The sequence below is a fragment of the Lagenorhynchus albirostris genome, chromosome 4 (assembly GCF_949774975.1).
Source record: "Lagenorhynchus albirostris chromosome 4, mLagAlb1.1, whole genome shotgun sequence".
In the NCBI taxonomy this organism is placed as follows: Eukaryota; Metazoa; Chordata; class Mammalia; order Artiodactyla; family Delphinidae; genus Lagenorhynchus; species Lagenorhynchus albirostris.
The window spans coordinates 129,117,135-129,139,071 of record NC_083098.1 but is presented as its reverse complement, the minus strand read 5'-3'; the positions used below and the strand labels follow the sequence as shown (position 1 = coordinate 129,139,071).

The 21,937-nt window shown below is 35.2% G+C and overlaps 1 protein-coding gene across 2 annotated transcripts in view; it reads right to left on the bottom strand.

Annotated features, from left to right (window-relative positions):
* BLTP1 (bridge-like lipid transfer protein family member 1) overlaps nt 1-21,937 on the bottom strand; it is a 191,784-nt gene that overhangs the window by 126,556 nt on the left and 43,291 nt on the right. For both annotated transcript variants that reach the window (XM_060148668.1, XM_060148669.1), the window contains exons 14-20: nt 18,209-18,364; nt 17,847-17,944; nt 15,140-15,318; nt 14,868-14,974; nt 13,650-13,855; nt 2,203-2,430; nt 1,271-1,408 (exon numbers count right to left, since the gene is read on the bottom strand). In XM_060148668.1, coding sequence (XP_060004651.1) covers nt 1,271-1,408; nt 2,203-2,430; nt 13,650-13,855; nt 14,868-14,974; nt 15,140-15,318; nt 17,847-17,944; nt 18,209-18,364 — 1,112 coding nt within the window. The remainder of the gene's footprint in view (nt 1-1,270; nt 1,409-2,202; nt 2,431-13,649; nt 13,856-14,867; nt 14,975-15,139; nt 15,319-17,846; nt 17,945-18,208; nt 18,365-21,937) is intronic.

Below are 21,937 nucleotides of genomic sequence, written 5' to 3'. Positions count from 1 at the left end.
ACTAATTTCCTCAACAGACTGAAAAAAGGAGATGGGCTCCCTCTCCATACACTTGCCTCCCAAAATAAAAAAACAACCAATTCTAATGACCCACTAATTAGAGAGAGGACAAGAGTTATTTTTAAGGTTTCATGTGACAAGTTAAAAGTGTTAACACAAGTGAGATCTTTGTGATGATAGAATAGTTCTGTATCTTGATTTTGGTGGCAGTTACACAAATCTACACGTGATAAGATGACACAGAACTATGCACACATATTGTGCCAATGTCAATCTCCTGGTTTTGATACTATACCATAATTATGTAAAAGATCAACATGGAGGAAACACAGAAACTCTCTGTACTACCTTTGTAACCTCCTATAAATCTATAATTCTTCTGAAATAAAAGTTTTTAAAAAAGAAATATTCTGTGGCAAAAACTATCATACATTAAGTGTTACGTTTTAGCTACTACAATAGAAAAATATAGTCAGTTATGGCAAAAGAGTGAAAAGGGGTATGCTCTTTTAAATCAGATGATCAGTTACTACATAGACCCCATAGTGAGTTATCATTCATTGATGATTCACTGTCAGATTCTTCCTCCTGTTTATAATTTTACTTTGCTTTGTACTAAAAAACATCATAGTTCTAAAACATACAACTTGACTAAAAGTAGGAAAGAGCCTTAAAGTAGTGGTAGACGCCAAGAGAAGCCATTGGCATTAAAAAATAATAAAGTAATAATCTACCCAGGAATGTAAAATATTCCCATTTGATGAATGTCACCAGTTCACTTCCAAAAGAGCCTCAGGAATATCTTGAGGAATTAACAAAGTATCTGGTAGGTACATTAGATGAAAAGAATAAATCATTGACCATGTAGGTACGCATGTTTTCAAGATTTATGGTACTGGTTAATATTAATACTTAGGTTGTGATTTTCAATACTATCTACCAACATTGTATACAATTAGTTTTTCCCTTCCATAAACATAAGAGAAAGTTAGAAAGTATTTCTTTCCATTTCTAAAAACAATAGATATTAAATATAATTGTTTGGGATCATATAAATAAGGAAATAAGCAGAGGAAAAAAAAGAAGAACTAAGATTCTTGAAACAATTCTCATATATACACACAATACAAAACTGCTTAGTACAGTTAAATTAAAGGTCCCTAATTTTAAGAGCTATATATTCCATGCTCTGAAGTTAACACATTGTTTTGACCCCAAAAATAGTAATAATAAATCTCTAAGTCTTTACCATAACTCAGTTTCACATTACCTGATAGTTATCACTGACAAACACATTCAGGGGTGACAGGACAAGTTGCAGCATGGTCTCCCTAAATCCTTTTTTCATTTCAAAACATAGTCTTTCCAAAAAAGCTGTAGGACACTCAGGGCCATCAGTAGTTCCATGCTAAAGTCAAGCAAAACACCATAATCAAGATACAGATAAAGACCAAGGAAGTACAGGAAAATAGAAATTACATTTATACAATTAAAAGACTGATATTTTACAAGGAGAAACAGTGCTTACTGACAAAAAAAAGTATTCTGTCCCTAGAAAAAGACATTAGGTTCACTAAGCACCAGAGGTGATTCCTTTCCCGTGCAACCCTAAGAACATGACATGGACCCAGTATGCAGCACAATGCTCTAGGGCCACACCCTCCCTATCTGGCCTGGCTCCAATGGCCATGGGTTCTTTGGACAATATAATCTGATTTCAAGTCAGCCCCAAGAGGCCCAAGGGTCATCCTTTAGAGTAAACCAGGATACTGTGCTGAATCCAAACTGCTGACACAACTCAACCTCCAGGGTCAAGTCTGAATCTTGATTTTGTAATAGGTCTAACATCCCAGACTAGTCTGGAGTTAGAGATAAAGGCTAAAAAAATATGAAGTCCTAGGACATCCATCAGGCTAACTATAAACCTAGCAACTCAACAGCATGGCAAAATGTTCTAAACTCATATAGAACAGCAAAGAAGGAACTAAAGTGAAAGAAGAAAAACAGAACGGAAAATTATCAGTGATCGGGTAATTATACTATGAAGAAAATAATAAACTAGCTTTATAAAGATAAAAAGATAAATTCAGAAGTGTTTTTGAATGTGAATTTTTTATGTAAGTGTGTGCACACACAGACACAGTTTCCTATGCTGAGTGGATTTCATAATAAACTCGACTATTTTGACACGTAAACACTTACAACAGGAAGACGCCCGTGAACTTTGTGCAAATTAACAAGTACAGTAATATCCCAAGGACGCAAGGTAAGCGGATGAATTGACTTGGCTGAACTTTCATTTTCTTTTTTGTCATTTTCCATTCCAACAGCAGTCCACCCAGAGCTGGATGATGTTGACAGTGACAGAACAGGACTTGAAATAACCTCTTCAAAATCCATATACATGTCATCTTCCCCAAAGTAGTTTTCCTACGAATATTAAGAATAAATTGCCATCAAAAGAGATACGTAACAATAACTTTTCACCTTGGAGCCTGAAATCTGTAAACTAAGCAATTCTTTAACCTCTTTTAAAGCATCAGTCTATTTCCTTTAAATGAAAACAAGATACATATATTTAAGGCACCCACTTAATACTTAACTACATATATTTAAGCAGCCACTTACTTGGCTGCTTAGCAAATAACTATTCCGTAGCAAAAAAAAAAAAAAACCCACAAAAAGTTACAGAAGTTTGTAGTAAAGCTTCATGATAACACCACCTCTAATTATAGCAAAAACTTGCAATTTAGATCCTAAAAGAAACCTATGAAGATTTGAAAGGTTCAGTTGTTTTCAATCTGTGCTTCTCAGAGTTCTGAGGTAATAATACCCAGAGATATCCTTTGAGGGAAGCAGATCAATTCACTAAAAATCAATTTTGAAAAATCCAATTAGCTAAATCTGTAATTTATATATTACAGTTGGAATATTTATCAGGAATGTTTTAACAGCTTTAATAAGAATGCCCCATTTTGGTTACTTGTGACAAAAACATTATAAATAGTTACCAAAACTTCCTTTCACACAGTTCATCCTGGTTTCTTAAGTATTCGAATTTCAGAAGTGTTTCAACAATTAATATCTGGTTTCTTTTGCATCAGAATTTAAATTTCTTTTTTAATTGAAATTCTTTTTTCTTCCTTATTAATTCCAAATTTAAATTTTGCCTATTTGATCTGTCAGTAGTAATCAAAAAGTTGTTAAAATATTCCAATTAACACTGTTGACTACATTTGCTCAATATTAAAACCAAGGTAGTATTTTGGTAAATTCTGCATTTTGGTTATTGACATATTTATTTTCTGGCTAGGGTTCTGGATATACGGCCAATTAATATCCTTTCACAGGAAAGGATATTGAAGGGCTTAAGGTCATTCAGTTAATTACTGGCAGGGCAAATATTAAAATCCCAAATATACTGACTTGCAGAACTGGGGCTTTTTCCTCTATTCTCTACTGTCATCTGCCTCTAAATAATACAGGTCCTACTTAGAACCTGCTTGATTTAATTGTGCTTATATAACTCCGAAGCACGGACAAATTCAAACACAAATAGAAAGGTAAATAAATATTGGTTTTTATCCTGAATTCCAACATTAAATTTGTAAAACTCAAAATAAATATCTAATTGATTTCAATCAACATTAAAAGCCTAGAATTATTTGGAGCAGTAGTTCTTCCTCAGATCATCTGAGAAGCCTTTTCAAAACATACACGCTGTCCCAGTCCTGGAGATGGGTTCATCAGGTTTATAGTGGCCATGGAGTCCAGAGACAAGTAGAAAATGGAAGTTCCTTTGGTGATTTTACCTGCAAATGGCCTCCAGACCTAATCATCTCTGCCCTACCTCCCCTCCACACAACTTATCTAAGGAGTCATAGTATTCTATTGATGTTTATTAGCTTTCAACATACTAAGAGTTACCAACAAATCATTAGAAACGTTATTCTTATTTTAGCTAATTTTTAAAAACACTAGCTTAAAAATTTCTTATTTTTAAAAGATTCCCTTGTAGTCTCTTACAATTTTTAACCCTAAAAAGAAAAGGTTCCTATAGATTCCTACAATTAAAGGAAAAAGATTCTCTTGGGCATAATGTTCAATTTGCTACTAAACCAATCTCCGCTTAATTATCTGAAATACAAATAACTCATATCAGATTCTTTAGGGATTACTGAATCTCCAACATAATAAAAGACATCTGCTAAGTTTTATTAAATGTGTCAATGACTGTTTTTAAAGAGTTATAAAACTCTTTTATGCATTAACACATTTGTACCTGTTGAGTATTATCAACAAAATGTACTTTTTAAATCATAACTCTTTAAAAGCTAGCCTAATGTTAAATGTTTAATGTTGGTGTCTGATTTAAGTTTTGTGAGGATTTTTAATATGTGAGTTCCATCTATAAGAGTTAATTTCTTAAGGATTCACTAAAAAATTACCAAAAGTTTGACTGAAGTATCTGGCAAGTAGTAATATATTATGGCAAACTTTTATGATATTTTAACATTAATGAATGTATACAAATATTTACAAATACAAATAAAAATCCTATTTCCATTTTAAACAACCCTAGAAAAAACCATTGGCTTACAGAATTGGGAAAATGTATTCTTTTGTCAAGTTTTTAGCATGTATGACGTTAAGAATGGTAAACTACATCTTCCGTTTACTTATGAGTCCTCTGTAATTTTAATTTCCCAGAAATATTTTATTACATGAGTATCAAGTAACCTAGTTTAAGTAACAGGAGACTGTCATTTTTTTCCCCAGCTAAAAATTAATACTTATCCAATCATACTCATTCCTCAAAATAAAAAAAGAAAAAGGAAAAAACAGGTATTATCAACAATAGTTAGAAGACAGCTGATAAAATCAGAAATGAAGGAAAAAAAAACCCTACAAATACTCTGTTTCCAATATTGTTTTTTAAAATCAAAACTTGATAGCCAGGCTTCTCTTCAAGACCAATAAAACTATTTTTTAATATTTTTTATTTTTTACATAATTTTTAAAGGTTATACTCCATTTACAGTTATTACAAAATAATGGCTATATTCCCCATTAAAACTATTTTTTAATAAGAAAAACATATATGTCATATATACCCTTAATCCATGGTTACTATTTGCTACCACTGAAATGCTACCACTATTTAGATTCAGATTTCCTTCTTCCATTAAGAATAAATGCAGGAAGATGGCGGAAGAGTAAGACGCGTAGATCACCTTCCTCCCCACAGATACATCAGAAATACATCTACAAGTGGAACAACTCCTACAGAACACCCACTGAACACTGGCAGAAGACCTCAGACTTCCCAAAAGGCAAGAAACTCTCCACGTACCTGGGTAGGGCAAAAGAAAAAAGAATAAACAGAGACAAAAGAATAGGGACGGGACCTGCACCAGTGGGAGGGAGCTGTGAAGGAGGAAAGGTTTCCACACACTAAGACGCCCCTTCGTGGGCGGAGACTGCGGGTGGCGGAGGGGGGAAGCTTCAGAGCCTCAGAGGAGAGCGCAGCCACAGGGGTGCGGAGGGCAAAGCGGAGAGATTCCCGCACAGAGGATGGGTGCCGACCAGGACTCACCAGCCCAAGAGGCTTTTCTGCTCACCCGCCGGGGCGGGTGGGGTCTGGGAGCTGAGGTTCGGGCTTCAAAGGTCAGACCCCAGGGAGAGGACTGGGGTTGGCAGCGTGAACACAGCCTGAAGGAGGCTAGTGCGCCATGGCTAGCCAGGAAGAATCCGGGAAAAAGTCTGGACCTGCCGAAGAGGCAAGAGACTTTTTCTTCCCTCTTTGTTTCCTGGTGCTCTAGGAGAGGGGATTAAGAGCGCTGCTTAAAGGAGCTCCAGAGACGGGCGCGAGCTGCGGCTAACAGCGCAGACCCCAGAGACGGGCAGGAGACGCTAAGGCTGCTGCTGCTGCCACCAAGAAGCCTGTGTGCGAGCACAGGTCACTATCCACACCCCTGTCCCGGGAGGCTGTGCAGCCCGCCACTGCCAGGGTCCCGTGATCCACGGACAACTTCCCCAGGAGAACGCATGGCACCCTCAGGCTGGTGCAACGTTACGCCGTCCTCTGACGCCGCAGGCTCGCCCCGCACTCCGTGCCCCTCCCTCCCCGCAGCCTGAGTGACCCAGAGCTCCCGAATCAGCGGCTCCTTTAACCTGGTCCTGTCTGAGCGATGAACAGACGCCCTCCGGCAACCTACACGTAGAAGTGGGGCCAAATCCAAAGCGGAGACCCCGGAGCTGTGAGAACAACGAAGAGAAAGGGAAATCTCTCCCAGCAGCCTCAGAAGCAGTGGATTAAATCTCCCCAATCAACTTGATGTACCCTGCATCTCTGGAATACCTGAATAGACAATGAATCATCGCAAATTGAGGAGGTGGACTTTGAGAGCAAGATTTATTATTTTTTCCCCTTTTCCTCTTTTTGTGAGGGTGTATGTGTATGCTTCTGTGTGAGATTTTGTCTGTATAGCTTTGCTTTCACCATTTGTCCTACGGTTCTGTCCATCTGTGGTTTTTTTTGTTTTTTATTTTTACTTAAAAATTTTTTTTCTTAATAATTATATTTTATTTTAATAACTTTTATTTTATCTTACTTTATTTTATTTTGTCCTCCTTCTTTCTTTCTTTCTACTTTTTCTCCCATTTATTCTGAGCCGTGTGAATGAAAGGCTCTTGGTGCTGCAGCCAGGAGTCAGTGCTGTGCCTCTGAGGTGGGAGAGCCAACTTGGGACACGTGTCCACAAGAGACCTCCCAGCTCCACGTAATATCAAACAGTGAAAATCTCCCAAAGATCTCCATCTCAACACCAAGACCCAGCTTCACTCAACGACCAGCAAGCTATAGTGCTGGACACCCTATGCCAAACAACTAGCAAGACAGGAACACAACCCCACCCATTAGCAGTGAGGCTGCCTAAAATCATAATAAGGCCACAGACACCCCAAAACACACCACCAGACGTGGACCTGCCCACCAGAAAGACAAGACCCAGCCTCATCCACCAGAACACAGGCACTAGTCCCCTCCACCAGGAAGCCTACACAACCCACTGAACCAACCTTAGCCACTGGAGACAGACACCAAAAACAACCGGAACTACGAACCTGCAGCCTGCAAAAAGGAGACCCCAAACACAGTAAGATAAGCAAAATGAGAAGACAGAGAAACACACAGCAGAGGAAGGAGCAAGATAAAAACCCACCAGACCTAACAAATGAAGAGAAAATAGGCAATCTACCTGAAAAAGAATTCAGAATAATGACAGTAAAGATGATCCAAAATCTGGGAAATAAAAGAGAGAAAATGCAAGAAACATTTAACAAGGTCCTAGAAGAACTAAAGATGAAACAAGCAACGATGAACAACACAATAAATGTAATTAAAAATACTCTAGATGGGATCAATAGCAGAATAACTGAGGCAGAAGAACGGATAAGTGACCTGGAAGATAAAATAGTGGAAATAACTACTGCAGAGCAGAATAAAGAAAAAAGAATGAAAAGAACTGAGGATGGTCTCAGAGACCTCTGGGACAACATTAAATGCACCAACATTTGAGTTATATGGGTCCCAGAAGAAGAAGAGAAAAAGAAAGGGATTGAGATAATATTTGAAGAGATTATAGTTGAAAACTTCCCTAATATGGGAAAGGAAATAGTTAATCAAGTCCAGGAAGCACAGAGAGTCCCATACAGGATAAATACAAGGAGAAATACGCCAAGACACATATTAATCAAACTGTCAAAAATTAAATACAAAGAAAACATATTAAAAGCAGCAAGGGAAAAACAATAAATAACACCCAAGGGAATCCCCAAAAGGTTAACAGCTGATCTTTCAGCAGAAACTCTGCAAGCCAGAAGGGACTGCCAGGACATATTTAAAGTGATGAAGGAGAAAACCTTACAACCAAGATTATTCTACCCAGCAAGGATCTCATTCAGATTTGATACAGAAATTAAAACCTTTACAAACAAGCAAAAGCTGAGAGAGTTCAGCACCACCAAACCAGCTTTACAACAAATGCTAAAGGAACTTCTCCAGGCAAGAAACACAAGAGAAGGAAAAGACCTACAATAACAAATGCAAAACAATTAAGAAAATGGGAATAGGAACATACATATCGATAATTACCTTAAATGTAAATGGATTAAATGCTCCCACCAAAAGACACAGACTGGCTGTTGGATATAAAAACAAGACCCATATATATGCTGTCTACAAGAGACCCAATTCAGACCTAGGGACACATACAGACTGAAAGTGAGGGGATGGAAAAAGATATTCCATGCAAATGGAAATCAAAAGAAAGCGGGAGTAGCAATTCTCAAATCAGACAAAATGACTTTAAAATACAGACTATTACAACAGACAAAGAAGGACACGACATAATGATCAAGGGATCGATCCAAGAAGAAGATATAACAATTGTAAATATTTATGCACCCAACAGAGGAGCACCTCAATACAAAAGGCAAATACTAACAGCCATAAAAGGAGAAATTGACAGTCACACATTTTTAGTAGGGGACTTTAACACTCCACTTTTACCAACGGACAGATCATCCAAAATGAAAATAAATAAGGAAACACAAGCTTTAAATGATACATTAAACAAGATGGACTTAATTGATATTTATAGGACATTCCATCCAAAAACAACAGAATACACATTTTTCTCAAGGGCTCATGGAACATTCTACAGGAAGATCATATCTTGGGTCACAAATGAAGCCTTGGTAAATTTAAGAAAATTGAAATCGTATCAAGTATCTTTTCCGACCACAACGCTATGAGACTAGATATCAATTACAGGAAAAGATCTGTAAAAAGTACAAACACATGGAGGCTAAACAATACACTACTTAATAACGAAGTAATCACTGAAGCAATCAAAAAGGAAATCAAAAAAAACCTAGAAACAAATGACAAAGGAGACAGACGACCAAAAACCTATGGGATGCAGCAAAAGCAGTTCTACGAGGGAAGTTTATAGCAATACAATCCTACCTTAAGAAACAGGAAACATCTCCAATAAACAACCTAACCTTGCACCTAAAGCAATGAGAGGAAGAAGAACAAAAAAACCCCAAAGTTAGCAGAAGGAAAGAAATCATAAAGATCAGATCAGAAATAAATGAAAAAGAAATGAAGGAAACGATAGCAAAGATCAATAAAATTAAAAGCTGGTTCTTTGAAAAGATAAACAAAATTGATAAACCATTAGCCAGACTCATCAAGAAGTAAAGGGAGAAGACTCAAATCAATAGAATTAGAAATGAAAAAGGAGAAGTAACAACTGACACTGCAGAAATACAAACGATCATGAGAGATTACTACAAGCCACTCTATGCCAATAAAATGGACAACCAGGAAGAAATGGACAAATTCGTAGAAATGCACAACCTGCCAAGACTGAATCAGGAAGAAATAGAAAATATGAACAGACGAATCACAAGCACTTAAATTGAAACTGTGATTAAAAATCTTCCAACAAACAAAAGCCCAGGACCAGATGGCTTCACAGGCGAATTCTATCAAACATTTAGAGAAGAGCTAACACCTATCCTTCTCAAACTCTTCCGAAATACAGAAAGGGAGGAACACTCCCAAACTCATTCTACGAGGCCACCATCACCCTGATACCAAAACCAGACAAAGATGTCACAAAGAAAGAAAACTACAGGCCAATATCACTGATGAACACAGATGCAAAAATCTTCAATAAAATACTAGCAAACAGAATCCAAGAGCACATTAAAAGGATCATACACCATGATCAAGTGGGGTTTATTCCAGGAATGCAAGGATTCTTCAATATACGCAAATCAATCAACGTGATACACCATATTACAAATTGAAGGAGAAAAACCATATGATCATCTCTATAGATGCAGAGTAAGTTTTTGACAAAATTCAACACCAATTTATGATTAAAAACCCTGCAGAAAGTAGGCACAGAGGGAACTTTCCTCAACATAATAAAGGCCATATATGACAAACCCACAGCCAACATCGTACTCAATGGTGAAATACTGAAATCATTTCCACTAAGATCAGGAACAAGACAAGGTTGCCCACTCTCACCACTCTTATTCAACATAGTTTTGGAAGTTTTAGCCACAGCAATCAGAGAAGAAAAGGAAATAAAAGGAATCCAAATCAGAAAAGACGAAGTAAAGCTGCCACTGCTTTTCAGGTGACATGATACTATATAGAGAGAATCCTAAAGATGCTACCAGAAAACTACTAGAGCTAGTTAATGAATTTGGGAAAGTAGCAGGATACAAAATTAATGCACAGAAATATCTTGCATTCCTATATACTAATGATGAAAAATCTGAAAGTGAAATTAAGAAAACACTCCCATTTACGATTCCAACAAAAAGAATAAAATATCCAGGAATAAACCTACCTAAAGAGACAAAAGACCTGTATGCAGAAAATTATAAGACACTGATGAAAGAAATTAAAGATGATACAAATAGATGGAGAGATATACCATGTTCTTGGATTGGAAGAATCAACAATGTGAAAATGACTCTACTATCCAAAGCAATCTACATATTCAATGCAATCCCTATCAAACTACCAATGGCATTTTTCACAGAACTAGAACAAAAAATTTCACAATTTGTATGGAAACACAAAAGACCCCGAATAGCCAAAGCAATCTTGAGAACGAAAAATGGAGCTGGAGGAATCAGGCTCCCTGCCTTGAGACTATACTACAAAGCTACAGTAATCAAGACAGTATGGTACTGCCACAAAAAGAGGAATATAGCTCAATGGAACAGGATAGAAAGCGCAGAGATAAACCCATGCACATATGGTCACCTTCTCTTTGATAAAGGAGGCAGGAATGTAGAGTGCAGAAAGGACAGCCTCTTCAATAAGTGGTGCTGAGAAAACTGGACAGGTACATATAAAAGTATGAGATTATAACACTCCCTAATACCATACACAAAAATAAACTCAAAATGGATTAAAGACCTAAATGTAAGGCCAGACACTATCAAACTCTTAGAGGAAAACATAGGCAGAACACTCTATGACATAAATCATAGCAAGATCCTTTTTGACCCACCTCCTAGAGAAATGGAAATAAAAACAAAAATAAACAAATGGGACCTAATGAAGCTTCAAAGCTTTTGCACAGCAAAGGAAACCATAAACAAGACCAAAAGACAACCCTCAGAATGGGTGAAAATATTGGCAAGTTAAACAACTGACAAAGGATTAATCTCCAAAATTTATAAGCAGCTCTTGCAGCTAAATAATAAAAAAAAAACAACCCAATCCAAAAATGGGCAGAAGACCTAAACAGACATTTCTCCAAAGAAGACATACAGATTGCCAACAAACACATGAAAGAATGCTCAACATCATTAATCATGAGAGAAATGCAAATCAAAACTACAATGAGATATCATCTCACACCAGTCAGAATGGCCATCATCAAAAAATCTACAAACAATAAATGCTGGAGAGGGTGTGGAGAAAAGGGAACACTCTTGCACTGCTGGTGGGAATGTGAACTGGTAAAGCCACTATGGAGAACAGTATGGAGGTTCCCTAAAACACTACAAATAGAACTACCATATGACCCAACAATCCCACTACTGGGCATATACCCTGAGACAACCATAATTCAAAGAGTCATGGACCAAAATGTTCATTGCAGCTCTACTTACAATATCTAGGAGATGGAAACAACCTAAGTGTCCATCATGGGATGAATGGATAAAGATGTGGCACATATATACAATGGAATATTACTCAGCCATAAAAAGAAACGAAATTGAGTTATTTGTAGTGAGGTGGATGGACCTAGAGTCTGTCATACAGAGTGAAGTAAGTCAGAACGAGAAAGTCAAATACCGTATGCTAACACATATATATGGAATCTAAGAAAAAAAAATGTCATGAAGCACCTAGGGGTAAGACGGGAATAAAGACACAGACCTACTAGAGAATGGACTTGAGGATATGGGGCGGGGGAAGGGTAAGCTGTGACAAAGTGAGAGAGTGGCATGGACATATATACACTACCAAACGTAAAATAGATAGCTAGTGGGAAGCAGCCGCATAGCACAGGGAGATTAGCTCGGTGCTTTGTGACCACCTAGAGGGGTGTGATAGGGAGAGTGGGAGGGAGGGAGATTCAAGAGGGAAGAGATATGGGAACATATGTATATGTATAACTGATTCACTTTGTTATAAAGCAGAAACTAACACACCATTGTAAAGCAATTATACTCCAATAAATATGTAAAAAAAATAGAGCATATATATAAAATATAGAAAAATCAAAAAAAAAGAATAAATGTAATAAAACTAACAGAAGTCAATTCATAAAAGTAATATAAGGGGTACTGTTATCCAACCTTATGTCTGCAACATAAGAAATAACATGAAATTTTAATATTACTGAAAGGACTTTGGCCTGACACTTAGAGTTGCTATGTAGTCTACATCTTCAGAAGACCTCTCATTTCCATAAAATGTCCTCATAAATTACAATGCACATTCACTAAATACTCTTCTTAGCATTCTTTGTAATAATAATGCCAGGCCTAGTTTCTATTGGGGATTTTGTGGAAGTCAGTTTTACAGTCAAATAAATACAGGGCAATTTTTTTTTCTAGTGATGTATCCTTTAGAATTTCTTGATGTTTAATTTCAATAACTAAGAAAAATATAATCTCAGTTACATGAGTTTTTGTATTCTCTGTTTTCTTTTATATATACATACATACATAATACATGTGTCAAACCTAACTTCCAGAAAGTTTTAAAGTTCTAACACTGATACTAAGTAGAACATAAGTTATACATTAAAACTAATGAAAAAAAGTAAGAGACATTTAAGACAGGATTACATCTCCATGTCAGCATGACACTAAGCAAAAAATAAACAAACAAACAAAACAACAAAAAAACAACTTAGAGAGTTACATGTGACATATATTCCTAATAAAAGGCAGCAGAGAGTTCATTGGGTTAGAAGTTATTTTATAAAATATGTCAAAACTTAAAAATTTTAAATTTGTTTCAGTAGACACTTCATACAAGTTCTGAATTAACTTGATGAATATAAATACAAATATTTAGCACAACAAACTTTTGACACTACTAAAAAGTTGTTGTAAAGTCTGTAATGCATAGTCTGCATCAAAACGTAATAAACTATCAACATGGGTAACATATATGGAACAGAATTTATAAAGAAGTCTAAAACAAAGGTATGTCTTTCTTTCTCTGTGTTCTTTGTTATAGTCCTCTTTGTTTTTGTATTACTATGTAATTTTTTTAGTTAAAATAATTGAGGTTCAATGTACATGTGGTAATGCAAAAACAGAGTTAATACTTCTCTAGTAGTATTCAAACTGATATTAGGGCTTCCCTGGTGGTGCAGTGGTTGAGAGTCCACCTGCTGATGAAGGGGACACGGGTTTGTGCCCCGGTCCGGGAAGATCCCACATGCCGCGGAGCGGCTGGGCCCGTGAGCCATGGCCGCTGAGCCTGCGCGTTCGGAGCCTGTGCTCTGCACAGGAGAGGCCACAACAGTGAGAGGCCCGTACCGCAAAAAAAAAAAAAAAAAAAAGGAGGTTCTTTTAAATCTTACCTTTACACATAGAAAGGCATTTAACAGAGGTCCATAGAGAGTTATCTGAGAATCTGGAGAAAGTTCCATTTCTACATGAAGTTTATCAGGTGGAAGTTCTGAGGGATCAATAGGTGGACGTGAAGAAGTAGAGGGAGAAGAAACAACTCTGTCTGTTTTCTGGGATGGCCTTAATACAGATAGCATTGTTTCTTCCATTTCTGACACTGGAATAAATTGAGGAAAAAAGAATAATGTTTGAGGGGTGAGGGAGGAAAGCACCTCTTAAAAGTTCTTCAAAGAACTAGTCACTAAGAAATTCTATTTTGCAAATATGAAAGCAACTAATGCTGCTAAAATATCTGTAGTATATAATGAAAACAAACCTGAAAGATTACTAGTTAAGAATGCAATAAAGTATGGACTTCATTGAAATATGTATAAAAATACATAAATCAAACTTAAAAAAATCGATGAAAAGTTCCCATTAACAAAGGCAACATTCTCATCAAGTTCTGTCAATATACTGTAAATCTGGGTCAGAATTAGGCTTTAACTATACTTAGGCATTAAACTATAAAGTTAGTTTCACATAAACAGCTATTCAAATGCAGTGTGACATTATCAACATATACATATGAGAAAGTTACAAAAACTATTCTTAAAAACTTAACTCACTGGAAAAATACACAGAAAATATCACTTGACTCCAATTCCACTTTGGATCCAAATAAAGCAGCACTTAAGCCTCAGGTAGACTATAAATGATATGACAGTTGTCAAAATGCATTAAAGAAACTAACATTTCACAAAATCAAGCGCTTTAAATATATAGATTTACATATACCTAACTTCATACTCCAGCTCTGCTTCTTCTAGCTCAGCAGACCTTGAGAAAATTACTTACTTTCTCTGAGCATATTTCCTCAACTCTACAATGACAATAATAATTATAACATCTATCTCACAGAGTTGCTTGAAGAGTTAAATGAGATAAAGTAAACCAGGAAACAGCTTGGCCTAGTATTTGATATATATAGTATTTGATATAGTACTTGATATATAGTAAATGCTCAATGAAAGTTAGCTGTAATTATACCAAAATCCTTAAAAGATTTTAAATGTATAAAATTGCCAATAGATGCATTTCCAAATATTTTTAATTTCTCCTTGTATCTTTGATGTTTATCAATTATAACACTAGATATTTCAACGTACAAATTATATAAAAACACTTACATGACTGTTTTAGCTGTTCATCTGCTTTTTGTGGATAAATTGGATGCCATGTGTAATCAATTGTAAGCATGACACTTGGGACAGTCCAGCATTCAACCCAACCAGCCCTTTGAAGATAAAAATAAAGTTTCTAGTCTGGTACTTATTCCTTTGATTGTATACAGACACCAGTTACAGATAATCAAGTTTTACTGTCATTCTTTTAAAGAATTAGAAGAGTAATTTCTCCACATAAACACAAAATACTGAGATCACTAATATTAAGTACTTACTTTTCTTGAGTAATGTTCCGCCATTTTGGTTTCACTGTTTTCTGGCCACTTTGACATTCAGTAGGAATACCAGTATCATGAGTCATTTTATTTGGGTGGCAATTCTTTACCAGCATAAATAATGAATATTTACTAGGGTGGCAATCTGGTAGAAACAAATGAAGATCAACATCTTCTCCCTAAAAAATAATTTATAATAACCCAAAGTAACAAAATAGGTTACACAAATTTGTTAGGTTACTATTTACAGGCAAGCTTATCTATAATAATCAATTAAACAGAAAATAAACATAAATTTGAAATGGCAGGTTTTACATAGAATAATCAGGTAAGTAACTGGAATAAGATCTTACATTGACTGAAACTAAATTCTGCTTAGAAGGTCAAGAAAGGGACTTCCCTGGTGGCGCAGTGGTTAAGAATCCGCCTGCCAATTCAGGGGACATGGGTTCAAGCCCTGGTCCAGGAAGATCCCACATGCCACGGAGCAACTAAGCCTGTGTGCCACAACTACTGAGCCTGTGCTCTAGGGCCTGCGAGCCACAACTACGGAGGCTGAGTGCCACAACTACTGAAGCCCACACATCTAGGGCCCATGTTCCACAATAAGAGAAGCCACCGCAATGAGAAGCCCGTGCACCACAACAAAGAGTAGCCCCTGCTCTCCGCAACTAGAGAAAGCCCACGCACAGCAACGAAGACCCAACACTGCCAAAAATAACAAATTAATTAATTAATTAACCTTCTTTAAAAAAGATAATAATAAAAATAAAATCTCAAAGAAAGTAAAAAAAAAATCAGGGAAATAAACAGCACAATTTCTAGAAAACAGTAAGAAAATTATCTTCCATGGATTTCCTTGGATATTTTGCATGTAACTCAGTAAAAAAAAAATTAAAAATCAGCTAATATAAGCTTAGGTGGAATATGTTCTGTATTTTTAAAAATATGATTGTCTATTTTGATTCTAGTAAGTCTTGGTTCCTCAACTGCCTTTTAAGAATTATATCAAAGGATCTTCACTGAGTTTCACTTTTTTTCCTTATAGGTCCCTGAATCTTTGCTCATTTTGATGCTTGGTTTCTTTAACAGGCAGCACAGTGGGGTGGTTAAAAGAGTGGAGTCCTAAACTATACTGCCTGGGCTCGAATTCTAACTTGGCCACTCACTAGCTATATGACAAGTTACATAAACTTGCCTCCTCAGTTTCCTACTCTGTAAATGCAGATAATAACAACAACTACTTCAAGAGGGTTGTTCTGAGAATGAATAAATGAGTTACTACACATAAAGCACTTGGAGAAGTGTCTGGCACAAAGAAGATGTTAATACTTGCTGGCTGCTCTTATTATTGTTGCTATTTTTTACCTTCATAACCTCCATCAATACTACAACTACTAATGTTGTATACCTTAAAGTTAGGTGTACCATGAATTCTGAACTCCTAAGAGCTGGCTTTTGGATCATAGGGTTTATTCATTGAATTCATGGTTAAAATTAGGAATGAAATACAGCTGACCCTTGAACAACACAGGTTTGAACTGCATAGGCCACTTACACATGGATGTTTTTTCAACAGTAAATATTACAGTCCTACACAATCTGTGGTTGGTTGAATCTGCAGATGCTGAACCTCAGATACAGAGGAACCAAGGATATGGAGGATATAAGGAGAACTGACTCTAAGTTGCACATGAATTTATGATGGCAGGGAGGGTCAGCGTCCCTAACCTCCACATTGTTTGTCAACTGAACAGAGAAATGTAAAATCCAGTTCACAGACTAATATTAGAGCTAGAATAAGTTAAGAGAACATATAGATTAGTCACAGAGGTCAGAAATGAGCTCTAACAAAATAATCGACTCAAGGAATTATTTTATTTTTTTGCCCAGCTTTTTTTTTTTAATAGAAGTATAGTTGATTTACAATATTATATTCATTTCAGTCATATAACACAATTCAGTGTTTTTATGGATTACACGCTATATCAATACAAAGTTATTATAAAATATTGACTATATTCCCAGTATATTACATCCCCATGACTTATTTTATAACTGGTAGTTTATATCTCTTAATCTCCTTCACCTACTTTACCCCTCCTCCTTCCCCTCCCCCCTCTGGTTACCACTAGTTTGTTTTCTGTATCTGGAAGTCCATTTCTGTTTTATCTGTCTTATCTGTTTTATCTGTTCATTTGTTTTGTTTTTTAGATTCCAAATATAAGTGAAAACAGACAGCATTTGTCTTTCTCTGTTTGACTTATTTCACTAAGCATAATACCCCTCCAGTCATCCACGTCATAAATGGCAAGGTCTCATTCTTTTTTATGGCTGAGTAATACTCCAGTGAGTATATATATCACATCTTCTTTATCCATTCATCTGTCAATGGGCACTGAGGTCACTTCCATATCTTGGCTATCGTAAATAATGCTGCTATGAACACTGGGGTACACATATCTTTTCAAGTTACTGCCCAACTTCTTAGGGGAACTTGGGGAACTCAGGGGAAAGGCAGAATATTACAGTTAACTACAAAAAAGAAACAGGCAATTCTGTGCCACTGAAGTTAGTGAACAATGGTGGAAAACCAAAATACTTCAAGGTGGCAACAGGATGGGCAGGAGAGAGTAAAGGTAAGTGCTGGGAAATCAAACTTACTAATAAACCTTGTGGAATAAACAATACATCCAATTATACGTACTCTTAAAGAGAACTTGGTATTACATGTAGCTGGAACAAAGTCCGTAAACGGCAAAGAGAAATCAATGTTTAGTGTTTCCCCACAGGCTGCCAGGTACACTGCAAAAATAAATAAATAAATTTACTTTTAATTTCAAAAAAATTTTAAACAAAAACTGCCTTAAATACACACCTAAACAAAATTAAATTTAATATGCTTAGTGTAATACAAATTCTGAAATAGTTCTCTGAGAGTCTTATAAGACAATGGAAAAGAAGATCAATTCTAGTATCTATTAAAACTATAAAAATCAATACCAGTTTTCTTTGTTGGTATTTGTCTTAATGAACAGAATACTAACCTAATTTTTAAAAAGTACTTACCATTTTCCTGTTGTTTAGTGGAACAGTCAATCCAATTGTGCTGATTAGCTGCCCAAATCATTTCAAATTGATGAAACATGATTTTAAAATTCCATGTATATGGAACAAATGAAAAAATGTCTGGAGCACTATCACTTGACCAGTCTTGAATTAAATCTAAAATTATTGAGGTAGGAGACAGAATGTAAAATTAATAGAAATTCAGAAAATAAAATAAAAATATTCTAACACCAAAAAGTTTCCTATTGTTATCTAAAAAGAACTTTTATACAAAGATATTAAAAGCTGATTAAGATGTAGCTAAATGATTTGACAGTAAAAATGCTTACTTACTAATCACAGTTCCAAATAAGAAAACTTTTATGCATTTCATATACCTATTATGTTTTTAAAGAAACTTCAGAAGAGGAAAAAAAAATTACCTGATATTCTGTTACCAAAATACATAACATTGTGGATATATCTCATCCTAGTTCTTTTTTCTATGTAGATTTTTACACTACCCTAGATATACAAGCTACATTACTTTTTTTCATTTAACTCAAAATTTTGCCATGTTATTTCATACACATTAACAAAAATTTTGTTCATTAAAAAGATTTGCAAAGATTTACTTAACCATTTACTGTACTTGGATATTTAGAGCTTCTTAAAATTTCTGTTATATATAATGTTATCATGTATATTTTCATGCAAGATATTTTACATATTCAGGATTATTTTCTCAGGATAGATTTAAAATATGGATTTGCTAGGTTAAAGTTTATGAATTTTTTTAAGGCTATTATAAATCACAAAACTGCTTTCCAAGAGTAGTAGATCCATTTATGCTCCTATTAGAAATGTATGGTCAACTATCCATTTCACTGTACCTGCTCCTGCATTATATTTCTTTCTACCTCTCTCCCTTTCTCTATTTTTTTTGCGGGGGTGGGGGGCGGGAGTGGGGGTGATGCAGCTTGATAATTGGTAATTGAAAAATGCTCTCTCACTTTAATTGAATTTCTTAATTACAAGTAGGGTTGAACATTATTCGTGTTGTTTTATTCACAAAACAAATACCTACAGAATGTCTACTGTGTCCCAGACTGTTTTAGACTGTGGGAATACAATGTGAACAAAACAAAGACTTGGCCTTAGAATTATAGTCAGTCATCTTTGTTGACTGCTGATTTACTGTATTGCTGATTTGTTGGTTTAAGTGTTGTTTTTTAAAATTGTGTTCATAGTCTGCTCATAGTTCATAGTTCTTAGTCTGCTTATCCTTTCATACCTTAATTTTTTTTTTTTAACGTCAATAGGCAAAAAGTCTTTACATAAAGATGTTAGCCCTGTTCTATCACAGTGCTTTCCTCTACTTTTCCTCTGGCATTCACATTATTGCATGGATTGTATACTCCCAGCAATGATGTCCTTCAATAAATGGTCTCCTCCTAAAAGGTGTCAAGCTCATCTTTGTATACTCACAGTACATAACACAGTGCTATAAAATCAGAACTTTGTGTATTTGAGAGAGGGAAACAACTACAAGTACCATTGTTATAGCACAAACTCTGACAACCAGACAGTCCTGGGTTTAAATTGTGGCTTTATCATTTTACTAGTTACATGATCTTGAACAAATGACTGAAATGTTATCGGTTTTCTCTTTTACAAAATGGGGACAACTTCACAGACTTATTGTGAGAATTTAGATGATATATGTGAACTTTTAGCACAGAAACTGCCACAAGATAAGCACTCCACAAACAGTAGCACTTAGTATTAAAGATATTCTAAGGAAAATAATAGGCAAAAATAATTAAATATTTAAAGTAGTTTCCTTTGAATTTTAAAGGATATCTTTAAACTGAAAAATATTAGATTCAGTAATGAAATCAGAAGTCAAATATCATATGAACTCATTTAAAATTTAGCTGCAATGTACAGAAACTTGTGCACATATATTAGATTCCTCTCTTGATAAAATAGCAAAATAATACATTTGATATCAAATTTTAATAACAATTTAAATTAATCTTAGTAAGATGCAGTTTTACTATATCAACGATAAAAGGCATATATGGCTATTAACCTGTTCTAAGACTAGAGAACAGAAATTTCCACTTAACGATTTTACTTTAAATATATTTTTATTTCATTTAACAAGCAATCACAGTAGCTCATCATACCTTATAGTATCTACGCCTACTTCTAAAATTTTACTTCTACATACCGCCCTACCTAACTAACCTGACTGCATCCCTACTATCTAACTTTATTCTTTAACACAGCATTCAGCACTTAAGAGATGCCCAAAAGTCATCTCTGGGATTAGCCAACTACACAATACAAATTCACCATTCATCAAGCTGATTTTTACATTTTTCTTCTTCATAAACATTTTTGGTTCTGCACTTTTACTCAAACTATTCATCCCTTCTAAAATGAACACACTCTTTGGTAACCTCTTTGTTGCAGAAAAACTCTAACCATCTTTAACAACAGCATGACACTACAGAGACAGTACAGAGTCTACTACAGTCAAAAAATTGTTCTTAAATGTCTCTTCCACTTACTAGCTTCATGAGTCTGCCCAAGTCATTGAATGTTTCTTCAATTTCCTCATTGTTAACTCAAGGATAACAATAACAGCTATCCCTTTTCAGAGTTGTTGTGAAGATGATACCAATGAACATGCTTTGGAATGTTTTATGAAAACATACTATGCAAATTTTAGTTAATATTACTGAGTTCATTTACAAAGACCATTTCCGATCTTAATGTCCTTCCTTACTTTCTCTAATTATCTTCAGATCATATTGATTTCCTCTGTATCCACGTCTTACATGCATTTGTTAGCTTTGAAATTCATGCTTGCACTCAATGTGTGTGTGTGTGTGTGTGTGTGTGTGTGTGTGTGTGTGTGTGTGTGTGTGTGTATATACTGTTATGTATTGTTTTATTTGTCTAAGTCTAGTACTACACATGCCAATATACTTGAGACTGATAAATAAATTCCCATAAGCGCTATCCCTATAAGTTCTCTCTGCGTTGAGATCATGGCTTATATTTGTTTTGAATCATTATTAACAAGTGACTCTCAACTTATACTGGTTGCATTTATCTACTTCATACTACTACCTAAAAGACTGAGCTATAATTGCTAGTAAAATAAACACAAATTCAAATAATCTACTAATCATCTAAGGAAACCAACATAATTTTATAGTTTTTAGTCAATTTCTATTTTAATGTCTTATTAGTTTTTTTAATATCTTATCTAAACGTCAGTATATTCTGAAATATAGTTTCCCTACCAGCTTATACAATATCTTTACTGACAAATATTAAAAATTATGGTAACAAAATATCTTTACTAGGAACCTCAAAAACTACTTCCGATATGTATTTCTCTTTAAACCAAAAGCTGCTCTTATTCCCAGATGGTCTTACCAAATAAATTTATTTATTTGGAAGCACTTTCTTGATGACGGCCTTAATCATTTAGATAATAAAATTTTAAAACTTGTGAAGTTGGTAATCTAAATATTAGTCTGGGAAAAAACTCATCTACAACTCACTTTATAATTAAGTTGATAGGCCAACACCCTACAAAATGTCCATCACCTGGTACTGGGGCTTTTCAATACCATTATATTTTCTTCTTCCATTATCAGAGTAAACCTAAGTCAATTTCATTATTGCCTGTAAAGACTTCACTTTTGCCTTTGTTTTACATCTTTCATT